The sequence below is a fragment of the Malaya genurostris genome, chromosome 3 (assembly GCF_030247185.1).
Source record: "Malaya genurostris strain Urasoe2022 chromosome 3, Malgen_1.1, whole genome shotgun sequence".
Lineage (NCBI taxonomy): Eukaryota > Metazoa > Arthropoda > Insecta > Diptera > Culicidae > Malaya > Malaya genurostris.
The window spans coordinates 187,961,377-187,988,378 of NC_080572.1; the positions used below are offsets into that span (position 1 = coordinate 187,961,377).

At 37.8% G+C, this 27,002-nt stretch overlaps 1 protein-coding gene across 1 annotated transcript in view; it reads left to right on the forward strand.

Moving 5' to 3' along the window:
• The window catches only part of LOC131434459 (uncharacterized), a 40,718-nt gene extending 20,999 nt beyond the window's left edge, over positions 1-19,719 (forward strand). The window contains exons 2-5 of the mRNA XM_058601181.1: positions 1,633-1,811; positions 9,651-9,882; positions 18,258-18,464; positions 18,774-19,719. Coding sequence (XP_058457164.1) covers positions 1,702-1,811; positions 9,651-9,882; positions 18,258-18,464; positions 18,774-19,073 — 849 coding nt within the window. The 5' untranslated portion in view covers positions 1,633-1,701 and the 3' untranslated portion in view covers positions 19,074-19,719. The remainder of the gene's footprint in view (positions 1-1,632; positions 1,812-9,650; positions 9,883-18,257; positions 18,465-18,773) is intronic.
• The last annotated feature ends 7,283 nt before the right edge of the window (positions 19,720-27,002 follow it).

The window sequence follows — 27,002 nt, forward strand, 5'->3', positions numbered from 1 at the left end:
CACTCATCAAAAGTTTGGTGTAGCTCTGTGCAATGGAATCGTTTATGGTAGTCAATGGTTACTGTTTATGTTTTCGTCATTTTTGTTCGTTTATTCATGCCTCCGTGTAGTACTGAACCGGTGTAGTGCAAATTAAAAACGAAAACGCCATAACATTTTTGCAGTTGAATTTTATGAAAACGGTCATACCTTCGCTAATTGAAAACTATACAGTAGTCTAAAATTGAACGCCATTTGCCGTAAAAAAATACCTGCCATAAAAAAGAAATCAACGTTGAATTGTTTACTGCATTAAAGAATACAAAAAAAAGCATTTTCTGCACATTTTGTATTGCTTCAGGGCAGGGATTTTTCATCAGATCCCAAATTCCTGTCTAGTCGAATAAAAACCACTGTTTACACCTTTCGAGAGTGATTCACGGTTGACGTCGTATGCAAGATGCGACTTCAATAAACCTGTCATTCATTCACTGCTTAATTAATTATATCATTGCACTCGGTGTGCTGCATTCGGCGGTTATGCAAATACAAGATCGAGTCATAGCGAAACAGAGAGAGAGAGAAATAGAGAGAGCAAAGATATTAAAATAAAACCGACTGACCTGACTTATTCGTACGGTCCAAATCAGTGCAACTGACACCATTCGGGAATGCGTTCTCGAGCAGACATTTACCGGTGCGGAATTTTTGGCCTGCAGTCATAATATTTTTGTGCTGTCAGCGTTGCACAGTGGATGTTGGGAAGAAGATGACGCGAAGATTCAATCGCTGAATGTGCTCTGCATCATGATCGACGGCAGAGTTGGCGGTTGGTTCCGAACATTAGGTCCACACAGGCTAATTTTTGGTGGACAACTTTTCGCTCAATTCAGCGTCCGAAAATTCGACCATTCCTCAATCACTTCGAAATTAGGTTTACAATCTACAGAATTCAATTAAATACCTACTAAGTTTAATATTGTGCCCAAGACTCTACCCACTTCTAGCAACACTGTTTCCTGCCCCGAGTTTCTGACTAATTTCGTTTCCATGCGAACCTTGACTTACTTCAAATGAGACTGATGACGGTGTCATTAAAACGAGAAAATATGACCTGAAATCAGAGCTCACGAGTGCCATCTTGAAATCTTGTCACGTTTTCGTACTCTAATTCTGTGACGGTATTCTAGTCCCACGTCGAAAATAGATCAGCTCTTGCCGCGCCAAGCAACGACCGAGGGTGGAACCAAGATTTACTTTGAACGGAAAACTATATTCACTAGAAAGGCGGCATCCGTTCGAAAGTTTTGTCTAGTTCGATGGGTTTGGCTGGGGAAGGAATGCTGCATTGTGTAACAAACACACTTCAACGGTGCACGGATCGGAAGGCGGCACTCAACGGGTACCATATTGAGGTTGTTCCGTGGTCGGTTTTAGAAACCGGCTGAGGGTAGCTATTATTAGAGTTCAAATGCCACACTGTTAGAACTAGCGATCATGCCAAATGCAGGTGAATGATGTGGTCTGCCCCATTTCAGTTGCAAATGGATGGGACTGTCTTAGGTCAAATTGATTCATGAAAGAAACATACTTGCATTTTTCGATTTAATTTTATAGTTTTAAAACCATTGCCAAATTTTTGTTTCATTTCAGCTAACTAACCCTTCTTCTGCTTCAAACTAACCTTCAAGAGACAACAAGCACCCAATCCAACTAGCCATCATGAGTCGTCGTCCTGGATTACGCACCCGCGTATACGCCTCCAACCTTGGTGTGGTGGAAAACAACTACAAGGAAGCCATGGCCAGACTCGAGAAAAGCCGCCGACCCGCGTAAGTAACTTCTCTCCAATTAGCAACTACAAATGATGCAGGAATAAAAATTCCTCGTTAACGCAAAATAACCTGACTGTTTAGCTAAACAAATCCCATTTGTTTGGGTCAAACCAAACCCGACTCTGACATTGAGGCGGCATTTCGGTCGCTTGCGAGAAAAGAGATTTGCCGATTCATAAAAAAAAAGTTTATTCCCTCGATCGAGTCGGCTGATCATCAGTGTCAAAAAATAGGTAAACATTGAACAGATGTTACTGGGCTATGGGTTATTGCTTCGTATTTATAATATTCAAGGTTCACTTTACGGGGACGGATCATTCGAGCTGGCCTTCATAATCTGTTCGCACACTAATTTCAACAAGCAGATGAACTAATTTTTGGGGATAAATCTGTGAGGGATTTATTAACGACTCGATTCAATAACATAAAACTCAAGATTTCAAAAACTTTTTACTATGCATCACTGGGCTGACCGAACTGTTTTAATCCAACTTGAGGGGTAATGTTGTCTTTCTCACATTACTCATATTTTCATAAATATTACTAAAGGATTCTTTAAAAAACTTAGGTTTTCTGCTATTTTCTAGTTTCAAATTAAATTTTCTTGGAAACGGTGCAGAATGTAGAAAAACCCACCTGACAATGTCTTCGAAATTTAGTTGAGAATATTCTGTGAAATTTTCAGAATGATTCATTGAGTTTAGCGGTCGTGTTGTATTTTTTTCTGACTGAAGAACTGCTGAAAATTGGAACGCTCGGAAATGCATACCTCTACTTGTTCATCGAATATCTCGGCTTCGAAGGCTTGTATCATAAATCTACCGTGACAAAGTCTAGATAATTTAGTTTAGATGCGATTAGTACGTAAAACATTTATGATATCGCGATTAAAATCAAGTCTTGTATTTTTCTGTGAAACAAAGTCAGTTTTAATGCATCCGCCATTTTTTCGCTTTGGTTTCCTGATAGCATTCTGAAAAAGGAGAGAGAAATAAAATTGGCTCGACAAGGGCGCCAAACACACAGATATTCAATCTTTGTGAAAGTTGAATATTTTTCCATTGTTCATTGGAATCCATGTAATGTCCAACCCATACGATAGATTAATGTGATAAAACTTCTCATCAAAATAATAAAATGTATGCTGGCAACCCGGTACAGTTTGCTCATATACGAGAGAGTACAAGAGAAATACGATGCGCAACGGGAATTGAGCGAGCCACGTGGTCGATTTAAAACTCAACACGCGACCCTCTGTCCTCAGACCTTAAGGGCTGAGGCCAGTGTGTTTTAGGGTGTATTAGAGGGCTAATTTCACGCTTCAAATCTGATTTTCTCAGAAACGGTGTCGAATATGAAAAAAAAAAACCAACTGACAACCTCTTAGAAAATTAGTTTAGATTATTCTGTGAAAATTTCAGAATAATTCATAGACTTCAGCGGTCGGGAAAGTCTTTTTTCTGAGGGAAGAATTGCATAGCTGAGAACGCCGTATTTCAACTTGTTCATTGAATATCTCGCCTTCAAAAGCATGGATCGAAAATCTATCCTGACAATGTCTAGATAATTTAATTTAGATGCGATTAGTGAAAAAAATATATATGTTGTCGCAATACAAATGAAGTGAATGTTACTTTTGTGAAGGTAAGACGATTTTTATGACGGCGCCATTTTAGTTCCCTGGTAACGTAACGAAACATGAGAAACAAATGAAATCGGCTCAAAAAGGATGCCAAATCGGCGGTAGTTTAACCGATTCCGGACAAATTTATTTTCGAATCTAAAGGTGATTTATAATCAAATCATAAATTTGTGTTTTGCATAGAACATTTAGAAAGCATAGCAGTATAGTAAAATGCTATTTTTCTCTGGCGAGCCTTCAAATATATGCTCGGTTTCAAGTTTTAACGCATCAAATTTTACATCTATTAGATACTTTATGGAAAATACGCCATGGGTAAACATACCGTGTTTTATATTAAATGCATGATTTTACCGATGTAATAAATATGGAAACTATCGAAAACATGACAAAATTGCAAGAAAAATGCAACATATTTTTCGCCGATACTACTGATTGGACTGCTATTTTAAAAGCTTTTTTTACTTTGCATGAAGTTTAATTTGAAAATTTCATTTACCGACATGAATAAAATTGGTCCTGAGTACGATATTTATTTCTTATGTAGCATTAGCCACTTCCTTGATGCTTGGAAAAAACCTAAAAAAACTACCTGCGCTGCCGCACAGGAGTCTTTTGCACAGGATTTTTTCGAGTGAAAACAAGAATGACGCTCGCATTCGTTCGAAAAGCATGCGTTGATATCAAAGATTTTTAATTACAACTCAAATCTGTACCAGAACTGATAGTTTAAAGTTGGATGGGCGTTGTTTTTATGCATGTACGATGTTTAAAAAAGTGATTGATTCGAACGTAAACGGAAATACGAATTTGATATACTTTCGAACGTATCGCATACGGCCGTAAACAAGAATGAGGGTGATTATCTAATCAGGAAACATAAATTTGGTAATATTTAAGGAAAATGACATTCGCAGTAAGAAATGCTTTACGTTTTGTATATTTTTTTGTCAAACTTTTTAACCTAAACTATAATGCAGTATATTTATTCATCTTAGCGGGTCCTACTTTGGTGATACGCACTGTAGGTCAGCCCATGTGCATGAGTTTTACGAACAAGTTGCCTAAAGAGGGGGTAGGGTGTAACGGATGAAAATAACACTATTTTTGCGATTTTTTATTGAGCTATCGTTCCAAAAAATAAATTCAAATGTTTTGCCTAATAAAAAACATTATTCGAATAACATTTAGGAATTTGTTCGTGATAAAATATTAAAAAATAAGTCGACGAACAGTGATGGCATTTCACTAGAGTGATACACCATCGAGTAAGTTTCATTTCAACACTGGAGATGCCGCCGACGAACATCGCACAAAAAGGAAAGCGCACTTCTTCTCAGTGTCGAATAGATAGAATTTGAGCCTGAGTTTGTGGTTGAAAAAGCTGGTGCGAATGAAACACTTTCTCTTCGCATGAATCGCTCTCACCTAAATACACCCAAATGACCACTGGTGCGTGCTAGTGAGCTTCACTTCTGTGATTTAATTTTTACATTTATAGAAATAGGTCTTGCTATGACAATCTTTTTCGCAGCAAGGAATGACTAAATTTTAACGATAAATTGTATTTTTACTGGATATGCGTGCCCCACGCTTCTCTTATGCGAATCGTACATTAGAGTGCTCACCGGCATGTACACTTCGGTGAAAATATCTGCGTCGTTGGTTCGATCCAGTTCTAGAGGCGAAAGAAAAAAACAAGCGATCCCATGATGCGAGTACACTTTATATAACTGTGGTGTATATGTGTGAAAGAGAAGAGCTCTCGTTTTTTTAAATAACTATTTATTGGAATATGAGTTAAAATTAAATTATTGAGCTTTAAATTGGGTGTTCAGCCACAAGTGGTGACTTTTCAGCCCTATTTTATATATATATATATATATATATATATATATATATATATATATATATATATATATATATATATATATATATATATATATATATATATATATATATATAATATAATGTATATAATTTGGTTGTTACCATGGGGACATCATTTACTTCCGCAATTCTGAGATTTTTTTGTAGGGAAAATTCTAAACCTACTTGTATTGTGTCATGGGGAAAAGGAACTTATATACTAACTTACTAGCTAATACAGAGAGCGAATCGATTCAATTGAAGATTGCATCGATTTTTGTCGGAATTTGCTTATAATATTATGTGACATTACATCTAACGGTTCTATATTTGTGAGTCTGTGTAACTAAACTGTGTACTAAACCAGGAAGGACGCTTAAAAATCATTTTCAGAATTTTATTCTGAATCCTTTGAAGCGTTTTCTTCCTGGTGGTACAACAACTTGACCAAATTGGTACAGCATAAAGCATGGCTGGTCTGAAAATTTGTTTATAAATTAACAACTTGTTTTTTAAACAGAGCTTGGAATTTCTGTTTATAAGAGGATATAAACATTTAATATATTCATTACACTTTGCCTGGATTCCTTCAATGTGATCCTTGAAAGTGAGTTTTTTGTCATACGTTAAACCTAAGTATTTAGCTTGATCAGACCATGTCAATTCCAAGCCATTCAATTTGAGAATGTGATTATTGTTTGGTTTAAGAAAAGCTGCTTTTGGCTCATGAGGAAAGATAATTAATTGCGTTTTTGCTGCATTTGGTTTAATTTTCCATTTTGACAGATAATCACTGAAAATATTTAAACTTCTTGAAAATATTTAAACAGACTTGTGTCGTCACAGAATAGCGATTTCTGACAACCAACGGGTAGATTTGGAAGATCAGAAGTGAAAATGTTATACAAGATTGGAGCTACGCTCGAACCCTGCGGAACACCGGCTCGCACGGGTAGCAATTCAGATTTACAATTCTGATAGCTAACCTGAAGAGTACGATCAGTTAAATAATTTTGAATCATTTTGATCAAATAAATAGGAAACTGGAAATCAGACATTTTTGCTATTAAACCTTTGTGCCAAACACTGTCGAATGCTTTTTCTATGTCTAGAAGAGCAACTCCAGTGGATAACCCAGAAGATTTATTTGCTTTTATCATGTTCGTAACTCTTACAAGTTGATGAGTAGTTGAATGTTCATGACGAAATCCAAACTGCTCTGGTAGAAAAATTGAATTTTCATTTATATGAGACATCATTCTCAACAAGATAATTTTTTCAAAAAGTTTACTGATAGAAGAAAGTAAGCTAATTGGTCGATAACTTGATGTTTCTGCTGGATTTTTATCAGGTTTCAGGATAGGAATTACTTTAGCGTTTTTCCATCTTTTTGGGAAGTAAGCTAATGAAAAGCACTTGTTGAAAATTTTAACCAGGAGTCTCAAGGCAACTTCGGGAAGATTTTTAATAAGAATATTAAAAATTCCATCATTACCAGGAGCCTTCATGTGAAGAACTCTCGTTGATTTCGTCAGTGCAAGGGGAGAAAATAACATTTGCTCTTCGTCACAAAGAGGAGATGGACATCTCTGCCAGCGAAAGAGTATTTTTGAGGACGATTCTCAGAAATCATGATTTACGGTGTCCTCTGTATCTCAACGGAGACTAATCAGAAGTGAACAAATCAAACCGAATAGTTGTGGTAGATGTTTTTCGTAGACCCCAACGTTTTTGTTTGATTTTTCAATTGATTTGAATTGTTGATGGTTGTTTGATGTCAAACCTACGATATTTCACTTGAAAATCCGCCATTTTGTAGGTTACCTTCTTACAGTAACATAAAACGAAATGGAGTTCATTGTCTATAAAACCTAAAGAAACCATTTATTGTTCTAGGGGACCCGTAGGGATTACCATTTTCAAAAAAATCATATCACATATTCATTCATTTCAAGAATGTTTTGTCAAGTTTTGTCAAGCCAATCGTAGTAGAAATCCTGGGCCTATGCACCGAACTTTTACTTTTTCGCAGAATGAGATAAGCATAGATAAAAGCCCATAAGAATTTCATTCCAATAGACTTGTAAACTTCACAGAATATTCTTGAAATGTTTTACTATAAGAAAATATACAGAAAATAATAACCCGTCCCTTAAGCGGTGTGCAAAACCGAGTTTATTTCGGTTTGTAGATGAAACCTCCATTTTGTGTCCTGTTTGAGTTCTGGACCGGATGAAGCTTCTTACCTGTTATGCGGTCTGGGGCGCGAAGTGAACTGAGCTCGACAGATTCTTGTTCCTCCAAAAATGGCGCTTTTGGCAGTGCTGCCGAACGCTACGCTCACAACAGAAATTGGGTTAAGCTCCCAGTACACTGGCGTTGAAGCATGCCACACAAGCGGTAATATAGGCCTACAAAAGTTGCTTTGATAAACTTAACTTTTCGTTTAATATTTTTCAAAGTGATGTAAGGTTTGCTCATTATTTCGAAGAGATGCAAACCATATACAAGATTTCTGATTGAGTTTTGTTTTCATTGCGTATATAATGTATTTTTTAAACTTTTTATGATAATTATCTCATGTCTGTAAATTTTGTGCTAATATCAAACAGATAAATCTTGCATAACTTATTTAATTTTGCAAATGTGGAATTCAATGTATTTTTTTCGAAATGACCAAATGACACGCACACACTGACCTAAAAATGAGGTGGCCAAAACTAAGTAGAAAAATACTCTTTACAACAAGGTTCAAGTAGAAAAATACTCTTTACAACAAGGTTCATATCATTCCGCTCATATATTATTCTTCCACTAGAGACTTCCACTACCCCCAGAACCGGGAACTAGGAACAGATATAGCCGAAATTAGTTTGTTTGGCCTGCAACTAACAGAAACTATAAATTGAAACTATTTTGAGCCAAGTTAAGATAAATTATTACCGTAGTTGCATTGTTGCTCCAAATGACGATTTGAAATTTTAAATACACTTCACTGGTGTTGGAACGTTTTGCTTTGTACTCGAATGAAATTTCCACAATTTCACAATAAAAAAGTTTTAACCACTCTGAATTAGAGAATGGCGAACGGTTGCAAATTTTTTACAGAATTCGGCCAATGTTCACCGAATTTCCAACAGTTTTCCGGACATTGTTCGGAATGTTAGAATTTGATCTCGCGGATACTATTTAACGCTAACTGTATTTATTGGGACAACTACCACAAAAACTTGGACTGACTAACAAGGCATGATTACAACAAACTTTAGAGCTTCAACTTATGAACGTGAAAACTGGTGACTGGTCTGATCTACACCACGCTATTATAGTGTACGAATATTGTTATAAAAATACAATCTGTCTCTAGCAGAAAGCAAAGTATGTATCATAGTTATAATTCTGTCTACCACTGGTATAACTGCTCGAATCATAACATTGGTCGATTTCGGTTGAATGTACTGTAAAGCTCAATTGAACTGTCTTCTGGAATTTACAGAATGACGTAAATACGTACATACTAATTTATTTTCATTTTATTTGATTTATTAGGTACAAATTTGAACATACCTTGTTACGCTTCTGATTTTGGTACCACGCTGTATATTTTAGTAATAAATTAAAATTTTTTGGACACGCGCAAGTGTTTCGGTTTCATTATTTTTTGAAATGTGGAAAAGCTCAATATTTGAGCTTTAAAAACATAACCATCAACCATGCGTCTCGCTTGAAGAGCTGCTAGTAGAAAACGCATGTGCATAACTACTAGAACTAAGCACCATACAATTCGTTCAAAGGAATCGCAGGGTTGATTGTTAATTTATTTTTTTTAGAAAAAATTAAACATTTAAAAAAATATGTAACCGAAGCATTTTAATGCGTTCAAAAATTATTCATTTATTACTGAAAAAACCAGAATGATACTTCGATTTTACTTTTCGTCTTAGACTCATCTGTGTGTAACAGTTTATGTTGAAATGCAACCGCGACCTGACGGTTCAACATAAAACGCTAGGCAGACTAATGCTTTTTGCAAAAAACTTGGAGACGTCAGTTTAGCTTCGGTTGGCCGTCAAGCCACGATAGCAGATCAACATAAATTGTTACGCACTGATGAGTCTAAGATGAAATGTAAAGTGGAAACATGTATAGGAGAAGCCAAATGAATGAAAAACGTACAGTAAAGAAAATTTTTTGAAAAAATATACGATCAGAAACAGGACGTTCTGTTCTGTTTTGGACCAGCGAAAAACTTTGTCCCTAGTGTAAAAGTATTGTGATTACCTTTCACTGATGAAGCCATTGAATTCTTTTCCTCAACATTTCAGGTCAGCCGATCGCGAAGCCAGCGGCCGTTTGTCGCCCTTCCCCACCCGGCCAGCATTCGATTTCAATGGTGCCGAATTCGACGAGGATCTGCAGGCGGCCCGTTCCCGTGCTTCCCGGGTAATCCATGAAAAGTCCATCATCGATTCACGCTCGGATCAGCTGCGCAGTCACAGCTTGGCCCCGGTGACCCCGGTGAGCAGCGCCCTACTGGAGAGTGAATTCGACGATCAGGTGAGACTCAGACGCTTTCTGCTGAAACGCTCCAGCGTGAACCGCGGCAACAGCGTCATCTACGTTATCCCCTTGCCGAGTGATTCGCACTACTTCCCACGATCCTATTTCGATTACTACAATGATTACTACAATTTCTACAACAGTCTCGTTTAAAATCTATTTATTTTGTAACACTCCTACCATATTACTAATCAGACCCAAACAACAACAACAACAACAACAATGATTACAATATGTTTCCAAGATCAACATCGAGATCACGCGAGCCTTCGATTGCTCAGTGAATGACAGTTTCTAATTTGCATGTTAATGTCATAAAACACCGTTCAGCGTAAATGTAGCAGTGCGTAGGAATGTTGATTTTTGTTTCGGTTTTCTTTGTACAATTATCTATTTAATTCCCTAAGCGATAGAAATCTAAACGAACAATATTTTGTATTTTGTGCCAAGTTATTCAAAGTAGCAAGCGCTTGTTACTGCCATGTTTTATATTTGCCTGTATTGTAGACGTATTTATTGAATATCTCTTAAGATCAAAAACTCGAACGACCGATATATTTCGATGAATTTTAGCAGCTGTTGCTTTGAACCCTGTTTTTTTCAAGAGCTAATTATTTGTATTCAAATGCACGAACATGTTTACACGTAATGACTTATATATACAAGCCTTAGATGTAATATAATGTCAAACATATTATAAACAAAAATGATGATAATAAAATGTGATAATTCTAGAAAGTCTCAGAATAAATGTGTTTAATTGTTGTCAATCTCTGTGCATGTTATTCATACGCACATTTTCATTAAGCACAAGCGGTTTTTGGCATATCATTTTTGTTGGCAAACTCTGGAAACATATTAAATCAAAATCCGATTGGTTTTCTTAGCTTTAGTTTTTTGTTTGTCATGCTTTCAGTAGAAATGCTTCCAGCAATTAACATATCATTATTTATTAATAAAAAATATTCGCGTTTCGCACAAATTTTCTCGTACATTCATATCATAAAATGCTTGTTTTTTAACTTAATTCATAGGATTCTATGTTTAACTCTACTCAACGAAAAACAGATCTGGAGAAAACCGTAAAATGTCTGGAATAGCCAAAAAATCATTCGTTTAACTTCTCAATCTGTCTGTTCCGCTCAGTCATTGCAAAATCAAAACAAAGTTAGTCAGAAAGCATTCCCCAGAATCAGGAGTCGAACTGTGAAGTTTCTACAAACCTAAGCACAAAAGATAGCGTCGAGGAATGTGTTTACTCAGCTCACTTAGACAAAACAATGCGCATATCTCACGTTTAGTCGAGCTTTCGGTAATTAGATCCATAGTTAGTTCTAAACACTCCAAACAAAGGGAGAAAAATAAGGAAAAAACTAACACAATTTATATGATTTGGAAAGCCAAATAAAAGATCTTTTTCTCCAAATCGAATAATTGTCGGATGCGATTGAGGCATCCGAGTTCGTAACCCTACCTAACACAAACTCAAAAATTTATCATAAAAGATTTTATCTTTGTCTTTGATTGATAGAAGCGAACTTAAAAATTTCTTCCATTAGTACTCAGACCATGAATTTTAATCGTCGGAGATTCGGGGATCGTTCTTAAGGCTTTGAAGTTTCAAGAACCAAATTAACTTATAAAACCGATACACTGAAGAAGGATGCAAATAGCATTCCGAAATACGTATCTGTATTATAACGTTTGAAACACTTTCGGAAAAATAGTGACTGTGAAAATAGTGACTTTGTGAGAGTGTAATGACGTGATATAACATAGTGGAATTCAACGGTACAACAACAGTACTATTAGTGAGAACATTCTACTAACAGCTCAAACAGAAATTTAGCAAATTAACTTGTTTCGATGGTGCTCTGTATCGCCAATTCACCAGATTATCAACCACTTATCTAACATAAAACCACAGAGAACAGACATCCATGTAGTGATTTCAATTTGTGTAAAAAATTTAACGGTTGTTTGGTAAAAAGATCACCAAATAGCAATTCGCCTGTACAGGCGCTTCAGGCAGCTCAGCAATTGCTTATAGACTATCGTGCTCGAATTGCATACAGTAGTAATTCTTGCGTGCAAAATCGTACACAACGGTGGCTTTAATTGATTTTCAGTTGTATGGTTTACACACGTCTTTAACAAAGCTTGCAGTCTTACGAAAGTAAATGGACAGATTGGCGAGATTTTTCTATGCGTGAATGTGTTTTTTTATAATAAAATTTTTATTCTGGCCTTTTTGCGTAAAAGCTTTACGTGGCCGATTGGCTTACATTTTTGTTACTTGAAATTTTTTTTTACTAGTGGATCAAGCTGTCACCCTTTTTCTATGGGGAGATGAGTTTCCATTTCCATCCAACGAAGATCGGGGGTCACTTTGTCCGCGGCTTATCTCATCATCCATTGCTTCATCGTCGGTGTTGTGTGTGATTTTCTTTTCGTTTTCCTTGTTGATCGTAATCTTGGGCTCGTTGAGAGTTGCTGTAGATGAGCCTTGTTGTACATTGGTTGCAGTTGCTGGTTGGTTGGAGGGTAAGTTATCAACTGCAGCATGTGTACTTTGTTCTATAGGGGATACTGATGGTTCCGTTGAAGGGGATGCTTCATTGTTGTTGGTGATGTTGCTTGGAGTTGATGTGAAGGAAGCACCGTTGTCCTTTGGTGTAGTTGTCTCTGATTGTCATATGTAACAAGTGATTTGCACGGAATTCTTGTATCTTGACCGAAAATCACATAAGACGGTATAGGCCTCTTCAAGCGCATGCGTAACAAACGTACGCCATTTAGAATACCGGGGAAAAAATTCTTCCACTTTTCTTTTTCGATAGAGAGAATCTCTCCGTATTGGAACATAGTTTCGCGAATATAAGAATCGGTGACGCTTGAGGGAAGATCATGCACACGCATTTCTATAGCACTGTCTTCCATATATACTGGAATGTTGTACTTAATGTTCTCGTGCTCCACATAGTGCACATTGTTATTGTCTTTTGCGAATTGAATTGCATCCAACTCTTTATAAAACTGGACGTAAAAAACATTATTTGTCTTATTGCATTGAAGTAAATGCACACGTTTAATGTCAAGATGCATTTGTTATTTTTTTTAAAACAAGAAGATATGGGGAGAAGAGTGTAAAAATCGAGCGTTTCAAGATCATCCGTCGAATCACGTGCAGTTATTATAACCGAGAACAAAGTTTTATTTCATATCTACCAAGACGGGAATACTGGATAACTTGGAGAAAATAAACTACATACCCTAGAACACCACATATTAGCTCTAAAATTGAACTTTGAGCCATGTTTTGTTCCGATGTTTATATGTGCCATACTTAATTTCGCGAAAAAATTATAAACACAGCCAAAACCGTCCTATCTCGCCACCAGTGGTAATTCTACATCGTGGAACAGTCCTATCCCTGAGGATTATGTCGACCCACATCGGTCCGATTGAGCACGATGACCTGCCAGATCGTAGCGATTCAATCGGTCCATTTTCGGACAATTCTACACCATTTGCATCAACCGCATCAACTTGAAGAAGCTTTACGCTTTCATTATCTATCGCTAGATCTAAAAAGACAGAAGAGATACGAAACAAGAAACTTTTGAGCTGACATTTCCCCGATAGAGCGGAAAGAGTGTCGGACATTTTCCTTGTTTCGATCATAGAGGCTTTGACTTCAAGGTCATTCGCCTCTTAGGGCCTGTAAAATTGGGACCCTATGTTTGGGGTTGGGAATCTAACCCAGATATTCCTGTCCCCTGAGTATCAGGCATTCATCGCGCTTCCTGCTTTCGTATATATTTGTTAATTCAGTTCAGTTTCAGGTCTCTTCCGTGGTCGAGACTCACCTGCCGGAATGAGAAGGACCAATGTTCTTTCACGATTGAAAGAAGTTTCTTGATTTCGAGAGGTTCAATTTTATTTGTCTCAACTTGTACAAATCAAAAATGTTAATAAAAAATTTTCTATTCAAAAAAGGTAGACCTACTGTGTTTCTGATTTTGTTCTCTTTTGTTCTGGCGATACACAATGAAAGCTTTAATCTGGCTCGAAACGCAATCAAAAGCTTTCGTGCACGTCCTACGTTTGGGTTAGCTGGGATGCGGTTGTTCGAACTATCGATGGAACACAAACACAAACCAATCCTTGGACTTTTTTGCTCGGCCAAGCGATCGCTCCGGACATGGAGTAGTCTTTTTTTTGCTCACTAAACCAACGATGGTGACGGCACTAACCATATTTTGTCGTGGGCGCTCAATTTCCTCGAAACGCCACTGATTTTACAGCTTTTGCTGCTATCTTTTCCTCCGCTAGCGTGCGCACTTACGCTTAGTTTTATTTTTCTCCTCTATCAATACTGCTTTTATTCCGATTCCTTTGGTCAAAATTTGGATCAATCGACGTTTACGACCTGGACTCACGAATCATTTCGCGCACACGTCTTGGGGAGAGGTCTGACGTCTTCAGGAAGGCCTACATCCGCAGTAGATTCCGTGCTGAGGGAAGAGTTTTATTAGAAGTCTGTGACAAATCCTGTCAGGAATTTTAAATGTTAATGGTTGATCAAGTAAGGTCATACTAGGAACCGTACCATGTTTTTGGAAATCGGATACAAAATGATTCGTGTTACACATTTACTTTACAAAAATAAAAATTTCCTCACCACCGCCAAAAAAGAACAAACGTGCTCCCGTTCAAACGACAACACACAGACACCTGAAATTACACTGCGCTCCTCGGCTTCCTGTTCCAACCGTATTTAACGCGAACACCAAGGTTGTTGTCCGGCATTCTTGCAACATGCCCAGCCATCCCAACATCCCAGCCATGATCAACACTGTGCACCCCGTTATTAATCGAAGCAAATGCAATTGCATCTCTTTCAGGTTTGAACATAACGTACACCCAGTTAGACGTCTTGTTGAATTGAATCTCACTTACATAATTAACGTTTAGATGCATTCGTTCCTTAAGCAAGATTTCGATTTCGGTTGCTGCTGGTCTAACTTTGCAGCGCATGAAATCAATACAAATTGAATTTTATCTTGTAGGCCAAGTTTCAGGCTTTGCTAAATCGTATTTGACCATTTCGTACACTCTATTGTTCACTGCACTGTATTGTCTTTGTTTCTATCGTCTCGACCGTAAGTAATTTTCGACTGTGTTGGATGAGGTGCGAGCACGAACTGAGAGACTGGCTCTTAACTGTCGAATGAGGACATGTGCTTCTTACAGCTCTCAACAAGTGATAGTAATAAGCATTGAAAATTATTAAACCCATTAAACGCTATTTAGCAGGAATTTGGTTTATAGAAGTGCATGAGTAAGTTTCTCTCGAGCAGCCTGCAAACGAAGAGCTTGTTTATTCGCAGTATTTGCCCAGATCGCCATCGCAAATCCTGCGCTCCTGCTGTTTATAATATTCAAGTATAACTTCAAGTTTTCTTGGCATAAAGACAGCAGTTCGCGTCCGGAGCTCGCAGAAACATCAGTCTGTAGACGAAAATTGAAAATATAATCTTCAGCACTATCCAGCCCTGTGAAGATATTTGCTATGAATTATTTTGATGTGAAACACATCTTTATTTTCTATATAGGGGTGCAAATTAGAAACTCAAGGAAAAATACACGTAGAAATGTGGTCAGGTTTTAAACACTCACAGCTCATTTTGTATCAATTATTAATATTATTTCATTATTTGATTGGAAATATTTCTACGATTCGATTTGAAATTTTGATTAGTAGCGAGCAGTGTTCTATTTTGTCTGCTAAAAATCTCCGGCATATCGGATTTCCCTGCCATAGACGACTGTTTTGAAGGAGTAAGCGATATATCAAAGGGAAACATAGCTCTGATTGGTCAATGGATGCAAAAGCGAAGCTGTTGGAAGCACGCGAATCTATAAATAGAAGCAAAATTATAATTAGAGGTAGGTTGTTGCTAGACAGCATGACAAAAAGTGCCATAAAACGATTTGAAGCTTTAATTGGTATGCTCTGATCTTGTGTCATGCGACCCAGGGTAAATTTTGAGTGCTTAAGATTAATTTCGAATTTATATAAGATGAACTCGATTGATAATGAGAAAAAGTTTATCGCTTCAACCGAAATGGTAGAGAAACTTAACGCTATAAAAATAATGTCTTGCATACAAAACTTGAACACAAGCTTGGCGAAGAGAAGCTTTAATATCAAAATCGTATCGCAGGTATGTACAAAGATATAATTGCATACATTTGGGATATTGGTGTAATTTCGTCGGCTATAAAACAAACAATGTTCGGTGTTGGTTCCTAATCAAGATCAATATAGGCAGACTCTCGTGCAATTGCGGATTCAATCAATCGTCATTGAACTGTTTGATTGTAGGTCATTAGAACTTTTGGTTGCCTTGTTCCACATCATTGGCTCGAACAACCCCATGGAGCTGACCCTTGTAGTTTGTTTAGAGGAACGACGCTCAGATCACGAGAAAGAAAATTATATTAACGGCTTCTGTGTTCCATGAAGAGTCTAATTCTAGCACATTGTGCAATCTGTGTATATGTGGTATATAATTGCTTCCACTATCGTTTTGTTTGTGTGTGTGTATGTGTTTTTTTTGGCTGGTAAGGCATCCTCTTCGTGAGCGGTGGAATTGTTTGCTCACAATGCAATGAAAACTATATGTTCATTGACCGGTGAATGAATATTCCAAACCCTACCTTCTTACTTGAAAGAGATATGGTATTCTTGTTATCAGCAGCTATCAAGGAAGAGCCTGGATGCAAAATCCGCAGTTCAATCGGGCGGTATTTTATCAAGTTTCATCATTTATTCAAAATTATATTACTGAATGACGTATTTTATTTCTCAACAGCGAAATCACTTAAAGTGAGGTTAAGCAGCGATTGTTTTGCAGTAAACAAAATTCGGTTGGATGCACCAATCTTTGTAGTATGATTCTAACATACAAACACGAAATCAAAATTGTTAATTTTGTTTTGTTAAATGTCTTAAGCGAGCGATCGTAGAAAATAAAAGTCGTGTCTTTGAGATATCGCAATAATTTTACATTGTACTTAACGAATCTGATCATACTACCTTGATCAAAAAGTTTCCGGAATTTATTCAGAAAATTTAAATCACAAGATTATTCATCAACATCGATATTGTCCCCTTAAAAGTACTCCCCATCGACTGCAACACGCTTATACCAGCGCTTGATTCAATCCTCGAAACATTTTTCACATTCAGTTTTCGGTATGGCCATCAGAGCCATCTGCGATTTTTCCATAATGTCATTTCGGGTGCTGAAGCGCGTTCTTGAGTCGACCGAATAGGAAAAAGTCACAAGTCCGGTTTCAAGATGCTCGAATGCACCACTAAACTCACAGACTTCCCGAGTGAATATTTCAACAATATCCGAAACTGATGTCCCGGAAAGTGGTGATTCATATTTCTTATTCGGGGAAACTGAAGGAAAACTCGAAATACTATCGCGTAACGAATATAAACTTCCCAATTCTCAAAGAAATATCCAACTCCTCTACCATCTCTCTAATAGTCAATTTGCGGTGTACGGTCATCCATTCTTTGATTACGTTAACATTTTCGTCGGTTTTCGATGTCGATGGCCTACCGCTTCTCTCATCATCATTCACAGACTTACGGCCACTTCCGAAACGTTCGTGCCACTGAAAAACGACTGTTTTGTTCGGAGTATCGTTGCCGAAACACTATTCTAACATTTGCAATGTCGTCGCACCATTGAAACCACAAAATTTTCGTTACTGCAAATTCAATTCCATTTTGAAAATTGTACGAAATCGAGAACACGCACAATCGCGGATGCACTCAATATAGCGTAACTTTTACAAATATCCAGGTATCAAGCTGAAAAATAGATAGAATATCAACGACAGATATGGCAACCTAAAAAAATCTAATCGGGTGACTGAGAGCGCCACACGTTGGCGATTTAGGGAACTTTTTGATCAAGGTAGTGTTGAGAGAGATGACGTATATATTTTCTGTTGTGCTGTTTTGTGCATGAAACATCAAACGTAGGATAGCATTGTTCAATCGCTTAACATTAACACTCATTTTCGGAACATCAAAGCACATCACTTTCATTCTCAGCATATTTGTTACACATTTCGATTCTTGACTCACGACCGACTTGGCGAAACAAACAGACAAGGAAGACATTTAATCGAGTTCAGTCACTTTCGCCGGCCGAGAAATGATGTACGAACCAAGCAAGTAAAAGCGTATTATTTTTAAATCACAGCTGATTCACGCACTTGCTAGTAAATCGACTCATTGCACTATTTTTTTCTCTTGTTTGTTTCTATTCTACCAATTGCAGGTTCAAGCAACTCTCAATCGGATTCGTGCAAATAAAAATTTCTTGAGTCAGCTTCAGTCCGAAGATGCTTTGGAACAGGTCCGTTCGGAAACCCGGTCCAAGTTGAGTGAACAAACTAGCAGAAAATTGGCGGAAAAACTATCCAGCCTAGATGACATTGATGATTTTGCTGACGGCACGGAAAAGTCTGTGAGGAAAACTCTGAAGGTAAAGTATAGCTTCGCCAGAAACTAATCCAACATGCCCAACTAATGTTCAGTCTTTGAGCCGCCTAACGCCACTAATCTACATTTGCTTATTTCTTCTGCTTTCACTTCCTGTTCTTGAAACGATTCTCCCACTTATGCTTTCTACTAGAACAAGTATCGGTCAGTTCTACATGGACTGCGAAGTTCGGAAATTTACTAAGGCTCTCTTTCGTTGTTATCTAACTGCATAATTTACCTATCCTTTTCCCCCCCCCCCAAAAAAAAAAACAAAAATCCGTCCACCCGAACATGACCACATCCCGTGTAGATTAGAGCATCCGCCGATAACGCCCGGAGTGCCCTCAAGTGGAAAGATGAAACGGCGGAAACGTTCGCTGCCAAGCGTGCCAGTGCCACCAAGGCTCGCCTCCAGGATCTCGATCAGGAGATGCAGGAGTTCGAGGAGAAACAAGCCGCCCGAGCTCGCCGTTCGGCTCATCTCAAGAAAGTGCTGGCGGAGGTGGCCTGCGATGAACTGATTCCGGCCACGACCACCGAACAGGCGGGAACCAAGGTCACCACCGGAATGGTGCGATTCAAAGCGCAGAAGAAGGTTGTTTCGTTCTGAAGACAGTCACCGGTAGAGTTAGAAATTTTTCAATCGGTTATGCCTTCGTGTATATTAAATGTATAAAATTCTGATACGAAATGTTACAATTTTTTTTAGTCTGGCCCGTAAGACGTTCGGCACCACTCGGTATGAATTGTTATTGCTTTTCCCCTCCCCCACGAACCTCGGTTGTCTCGCATTCGCTAGAGAGTATGAATAAATATTACTATTGTTAAGTCACAGATAACAAATAAAAATAGAATAATAGAAATAGCCAGCACGTTCCTTGAGACAATGATTCACAGAAATTGTTTTCCGAGGCACCGAGTTGTCATGCTCGATCATCGAAAAGACCCGTGTGCAAAGTTTCCGCACATGACAATTTTGGCCTCTCTGATTTCAACTCTTAGATTATATTGTTTTTGCTCGTGTTCTGTCAGGTAAAGAAAAATGAGGTAGATTTTCCTACGAGACCGATTGCACAACAGAATCAACAAAATCGGAGACCTTAGCGATTAGCGGACTGTCGCCTGAGAGATACTTTTTTCTTGGTTATAATTTTAGAAATCTAGATACAACTAGCCAGTAGTAACTTTCAACATTTTGTATCATGCTTCAACTACTTATGTAAGATGACTTTTAAATAAACAAATATTATAAATTCCGTGTTTGTTTTTTGTTTCGCTTGACGTGTGATTTTGAACTTGACGATCGGGTAAGCTGAATGGACGACACTGATTTATACAAACAGGTAAGCTAAAATTGTAAAATTACTGAAAGTAATAAAGCTAAAACAGAGATGATTTTGACGGTTTTATACCGCTATAAGCTATAGAATACATTATTCACGATGAATAGTTTGTTTCACCTTGAATTGGGAGGCGTTAAGTCAGAGAGAATTCCGTTGAAGAAGAATGATACATCAAGAAATCACATTGCATCAATTTTGATATTATTCATTGAAGTTTTGCGACTTCGGCAACGTTTCTTCTCAGGAACATCAGTGAGTTAACAGTTCAAGTTTAACTAGAAATAATATCACTTTTATCTCAAAACTGAACTTGTAAGCCACGACTCATAGACAACGCTAATCCAGAAGATTAAACATTATACACTGATATTTCAAAGTAAAGTTCTCTCCTCGAATTTTTTGTCGTGAATACGATTTACTTCACTATGGGGCGCCTTTTCAAAATTTACCCTCTGAGAGAGTGATAAGTTTTTGATCATGAATATCTCCTGTTATATCTAATTAATCAACATAATTCTTACTACATGCCATCGGAAATATGATCACAATTTTATGATAAAATTTTCAATTGTGTGAAATAATCTCAAATAGTTCAAAATTAAACTTTTCTGAAATGTTTGGTATGAACGAGTATCAAAGAGGATAATTCATAAGGCGCGTTTGCCTTTCTAGTATTTTGAAAGCTCATATGTTAGCTCAGTGATCTGTGGAAGGATTTTTATAATCTAACTATCAATAGAATAAAAAAATTTCAACTTGAAAGTGTATTTCAACAACATTGAAGTTTTTCAATAGTACACTATTGAAAAACCTGTTTGATTTAACCTATGACAGAACCAGCCAATCAGAACGCGAGATGTCTGCATCTATACAAGAGCATCCATATAGAAGTTGAGTGGCTCATTTTTCCTACCATTTGCTGAACAACTATTCCCGAAACAAGACACACGAGAGCAACATCGAGGACCTGTCGTCTCACTGTTTCCCGTTCTGCGAACAAGAAAAGGAATTTTGGCAAAGGGGCTGTCCGTACACCGCTACCCGTTGCAGGTATAAAATGAAATGTGATGTGAGAAATAGCGTCATTCAAGTCAAAGCAGCTACTCTGAACGTACGAGACACCGTCAGCACGATGGCACCGAAAACCGGTAGAAAGGCAGCCAAAAAATCCAGCAAGGCCCATTCAAAGCACTTTTCAGTGCTAAAGATCATCCTAAAGAACTAGTTGAATTTTGTCGCTTTCCTATCATTTTCTGAGCAACTGTTGCCGAAAAAAGACACACACGAGAACCATCTCAGATCTTTATGAAGATCTTGTTGATTGTGACGATTCAATGCACTTTTTGGTGCCACAGATAACCATTAAGAATTAATTAAACTTTCAATATTTCCTACCAAAAGATTCATAATTTGCACCGTCACTAACACATTCAATTACGAACGACAATGCATTATTATTAAAATTACCATTGCAACTATCTCGTACTGAAATTTCGAGAAGAATCAGATATCTTCGAACTTCATAGCTTCAATAAAAATAAACTACAAATTTGTCGTACCTAGCCTCCTATATTAGCAAAATAAAAAGGAATTGTTTCAAGTTTGGAATATATAGTTGTAGAATAGTGGCTGTTTAATGTAACTACTCTGTACTTTAATGTAGGTGCATCGCTTCAAACTCTATTAGTGAAAAAGAGGAAAACTTGCACAATTCATACAATCAATCAACTAACTGATATTCGGAAAAGTGATGGGAGCGTGCCAGTTTTTTCGTATTCACGACATCCAGTTATGTCTCTGACATTACCCACCCGCCTTTTAAATTACCCTTATGTTATGGTTCACATATAAGTAAACATACTGTAGCATTTGTTTCTTTCTCTATCAAAAGGTTATAGAATTGCTGGAAAAACCGACTTTCAACAAAGCCTCGGAGACCGATAGTGTTATATACCATTCGAATCAGTTCGACGAGATCGGAAAATATCTATCTACTATTAGACAATTGATCAAGGTCAAAGAGTAGAATAGTCAGCAATTCCAGTTCTGGAGATATAACGGTATAAATGACACAACCGACAAAACGCGTCGTTTTTTACCGCTCAATTTTCTCAGAGATAGTTGAGCTGATTTCATCAAATCTTGTCTCGTTTATAAGCTACTAGTGGATTGTGGATCAAGTACGAAAATCAAATGGTTGTCATTTCCAGCTCCGGAATTGTACAGTAGGGTTTCGTATAACGCGGTTCACCGGGGGCGTGAAAAACGAATCCGCGATATACGAGACCCAGAGCATATGTGATTTTGACTGACAGAGGCTGTGAATAGACCTGTGCCCCGATCAAATTTGTCAACATCGGTGACTAAAGCGTCTTTTTGACCAGCGGCGGCGGCGAATCGGCGTGACGCCATTTCCTGAAAATATCGGAGGCGGCGCGATTCGGCGTAATCAATTTTAAACGTTTTTTCCATAAATACGTTTATTTCATAGGTAATAAAGCTAGGTAATAAAGATAGAATTGGAACAAAGACAATTGCCTGTATTTCAGTTATTTATTATTGAATTAAAGATCTTTTTCAATACAAAGGTAGCGTTTTCTTTATACTTTTAAGAAAACATACGGATAAAATTATTCGTCACGGTTTCGAAGGAATTCTAGAATTTTTCCTGTAACACGGCTCATTAGGCGGCGCACACCATCTTCGTCCATCGTTTTAGCTATTTTATTCCACCAGGTCGTCATCTAATTGATGTCTTTGAAAACATTTCCCATTGCCTTGAGTCTCCTCTTCATGATTGCCCAGTATTTATCAATAGGGGCAGTTTGATGGGTTAAGGTTTTCCGGAACAAACTGGACCCCTTTCTCTGCATACCATTCTTGAACGACTTTGCTATAATGACAGCTTGCCAAATCTGGCCAAAACATTACGGGATGGTCGTGGGATCGAAAGAATGGCAAAATTCGTTTTTGGAGACACTCTTTTTGGTATCGTTCCGGTGTCATTGTCTTATTTGTAACGAAAACTTTCGTTTTTTTCCACAGCTGCAAATGTCTTGCCAAATCATATATTTTCTTGCAAATTTGTCGGCAAAGACAAATTTAAATTTGGCTGGAACATCCCCCCGAGCCGTTGCCAAATAAAATTTTTGACCTGGGTTTCATCGTCCATTAGAAGACACCCGTCGAACTTGGTCAGCACCTGGTCATATAGTTTCCTAGCACGAATTTTGACCACACTTCTGTTTTATGGTCCGATTTGGCTGTTTGCTAGCTCGATATGACTTGATTCCTTCCCGGTGTCGAGTTCTCCTCACGGTACTACGGGCAGCACCGAATTTTCTGGCCAAATCAATTCGACAGATTAGGATTCCTCTTAATCGTCTTCAAAATTTTACCACGCAGTTTCCGGTCGACAGTTCCACTCCGACGATTGGCTTGAGGCCTCCGAATCGTCGTCAATGTTTCCTTATACCGTTTGACAACGCGCTATATGGTATTTCTGGGCAATTTCAGCTGTTCAGCTAGCTTAGATGCAGACAATTTTTTCCCTTTTTTCGGCTTCCATTTTGATTGTTTACAAAGTACAGTCGATTTGCGGAATGTCAACAATCATACGTGAGGCTGACAAAATTCCCGACACGTGAGCGCCAAGAACTTTCCAATCCGTCCACCAGGAGCGCCACAATATGAGCAAAAGTTTGTTCCAATTCTAAATGAAGCAAGCTTTTCTCATAAGTTTTTCTTCGCCGTGGTATCCACAATACATAGTACTTTAAATCAAATACATTTCGAATATCATATTAATATTTTGGTATTCATTAGTTAATTCACACATAAAAACGATTTCCTATTATAAATTACATTAAATAAAATACATTTATTTTGTACATGAATTTATAACTATTTCAGGTTTGTTTGTATCAGTTCATCACTTTTATTTAATTTAAGATAGCCATTGGATGAACTATGGAAGGGAAAATAGTTTGACATAAAAGAAAATTTAACAAGCACAATGATTAGTCTCAGAAAGTCCAATTCGAAGGAGATGTGCATCTAACGTGTAGTGATTGGACATGAGTCTGGACATCACACGAATGAAGTCCCTACTCGCATCCAGTCCCCTGAACCATGCCTTTGTCGATATTTTAGGAACAATTGAGTGCATCCACCGACCCAGATCATCTTTATCACAAGAAGCTTGCCAGCTGGCAAGTGTTCTTTGGCGAGACGCGCTATAGAATTCGTTGAAAACAATCGGTCTCTCATAAATTTCACTCTCAATAGCACCACGTTTGGCTAAACTATCGGCTCTTTCATTGCCTGGAATGGAGCAATGAGCCGGGACCGAAACCATCGTGATTTGATAATTATTGTTCAATATGACGTTCAAGCACTGATTTATTTTGCCCAAGAAAAACGATTCATTTTTGCCAGCAGTGTTTAAACGAATGGCTTCAATTGCACTCAGACTATCTGTGAAGAGAAAAAAAATGGTTTGGAGATAATGTGACGATTACACTCAAACTCAAATGAAGCCGAAACATTATTTTGAACATACCAAACCCAGTAGCCTCTTCAATTCGTGATCCGTCCGTGTAAAATATTTTCGCAGAGTCAATATGCCTGAACTTACTTGTAAATATTTTTGGGATTTCCATCGAGCGTAGGTGTTCCGGAACTCACGCACTTCGCGCTGCATAGATGTGTTGAAAAATAAAGTTGAGTCAGAGACGTTTAGGAGGCTGTCACGGATAGGAATATATCTTGAAGGTTTGATTTCCTGTGACATATGGTTAAAATATACTGTCATGAATCTTGTTTGAGATTGAAGCTCAACTAGCCTTTCGAAGTAATTAATAACCAGAGGATTCAGTACCTCACATCTTATTAGCACGACGATGAAAGCTCCCAAAAGCGATCCTTCAATGGAAGAACTCCCGCCAAAACTTCAAGACTCATTGTATGTGTCGAATGCATGCAGCCTAATGCAATTCGCAAACAACGATATTGATTTCGCTCAAGTTTGATAATATGAGAGTTTGCAGCGGAACGAAAGCAAACGCATCCATATTCCATCACTGAAAGTATCGCTGTCTGATACAATTTTATTAGATCTTCTGGAGGAGCACCCCACCAAGATCCTATTATTGTTCGAAAAAAATTTACTCTTTGTTTGCATTTTGTTATCAGAAACCTAATGTGTCCTCCACACGTGCATTTGGAATCAAACCACACCCCGAGGTATTTGAAAGTCAAAACCTGTTGGATGATTCTTCCCATCATATGAAGCTGAAGCTGCGCGGGATCATGCTTTCTTGAAAAGACGACCAGCTCTGTTTTCTCCGCAGAGAATTCGATCCAAGATGAACAGCCCAAGGTATCTTGCAATGGTTTTTTCAGATCAATAGCTTTGGGTCCAGTAACTGAAACCACGTCATCATCTGATAATTCTCTTAGTGTACATGGGGTTACTAGACAGCTGTCAATGTCAACGTGCGTAAAAAATATAGTGGAACGGACTGAGGCATGAGCCTTGCGGGAGACCCATGTAGCTAATTCTGAATGTTGCCAAATCGTCATGTGAAAAATACAAGCATTTCTCTGACAAAAGGTTGTGCAAATATTTTGTTATAATCGCTGGAAGTCCATGTTGATGGAGCTTGTCTGAAAGAACATCAATGGAAACTGAATCGATTGCTCCTTTAATGTCTAAAAAGACAGATGCCATTTGTTGTTTTTGAGCGAAGGCAATTTGGATGTCAATGTAAGCCATTCATTCGTCCCTTTATTTCTACGGAAGCCAAACTGAGTATCTGACAACAAACTGTTCGAAGAATAATTTTTTCTCACAATTTTCTGATGCAGGACAACATTGCAATGTTTCTATATAAGTCGTGAATAGAAGCTGGTTTCCCCGACTTTTGAATGGCGATAACTTTCATTTGCCTCCAGTCAACAATATTTTGCTCAAGAAATTTGTTGAACAATTCCTACAAATGTCTTTTTGCGAGGTCGGGCAGATTCTTCACCAAGTTGAATTTAATTCTGTCCATCCAAGGAGCGTTACTATTACAAGACATGAGTGCTATGGAAAATGTCATCATTGGAAAGGGGCTATTAATGGAGCCATTATTTGGAGAAGGCTCGTTAATAATGCTATGCGTAGGAACAGAATCTGGACAAACTTTCCTCGAAAAATCAAATATCCATCGGTTTGAGTATTCCTCACTCTCATTTCCTACGTTACGATTCCTCATTCGTCTGGCCGTATTCCAAAGAGTGCTCATTGAGGTTTCTCTTGACAAATCTTCGACAAAATGTCTCCAATAGCTACATTTCCTGGCCCGAAGTATGCTCTTATACTTGGTTTCTAAAATCAAGAATTTTTCAAAATTCTACGGAGTTACTTCTCCTCGTTTTAAAAGCGTCTTGAAAGCATTTTGTTTCGCGTGTTTAGCAGCTTTGTCCCACCAAAGATTTGAAGGGCTTCTGTTAGACGATAGTCCAAGAAATCGTTTGGTTTGGGCTTGTTCTGCGGACTCCAGAGTCGAACAAACGAGGAAGTCATATTCTTCAAGTGAGGGGAGCTCTTCCATTGAGTTCAAAGTACTTGAGATACTACTTTGGTATTTAATCCAGTCAACATTTTTTGTCAAATCATATGGAATATTAACTGAATTATCAATGCCTTTGTTACTGCTAATAGAGATGATGATTGGTAAATGATCGCTACCGTGTGAATCAGGAAATACTTTCTGGGAGCAATCTAGTCGAATTGAAGTCGTCCAAAGAGATAAATCTAATGCACTTGGACGTGCAGGAGGACGTTATAAACATATTATTAATTTTAATATTGATTCACACATGAGAATTTATCTATTTTATTATTTTTCGATCTGCAATCTTGATGTTTATGTGATCCATTAAAGCCAACGTGAATAGAGATAGCAAATGATTTCGAATTCAGCGAATTAGAGGAGATGAATATGAGTGCGATTGTTAGGAGATGGTTGACTATATAAAGAAATATAAAGCTCTATTCGGAACTATTTTTCAAATCACTTGCATTTTTATATAAGTTTAAACCAATGTTTACATGTCGCGCTCGATAGAGTATAGGCTACCTGCGCAGCTCCGGAAGCGCCACTAAGTGGCGCATAGCGTCTCCAGCGCGGTGCGCTGCATCGAGTTTA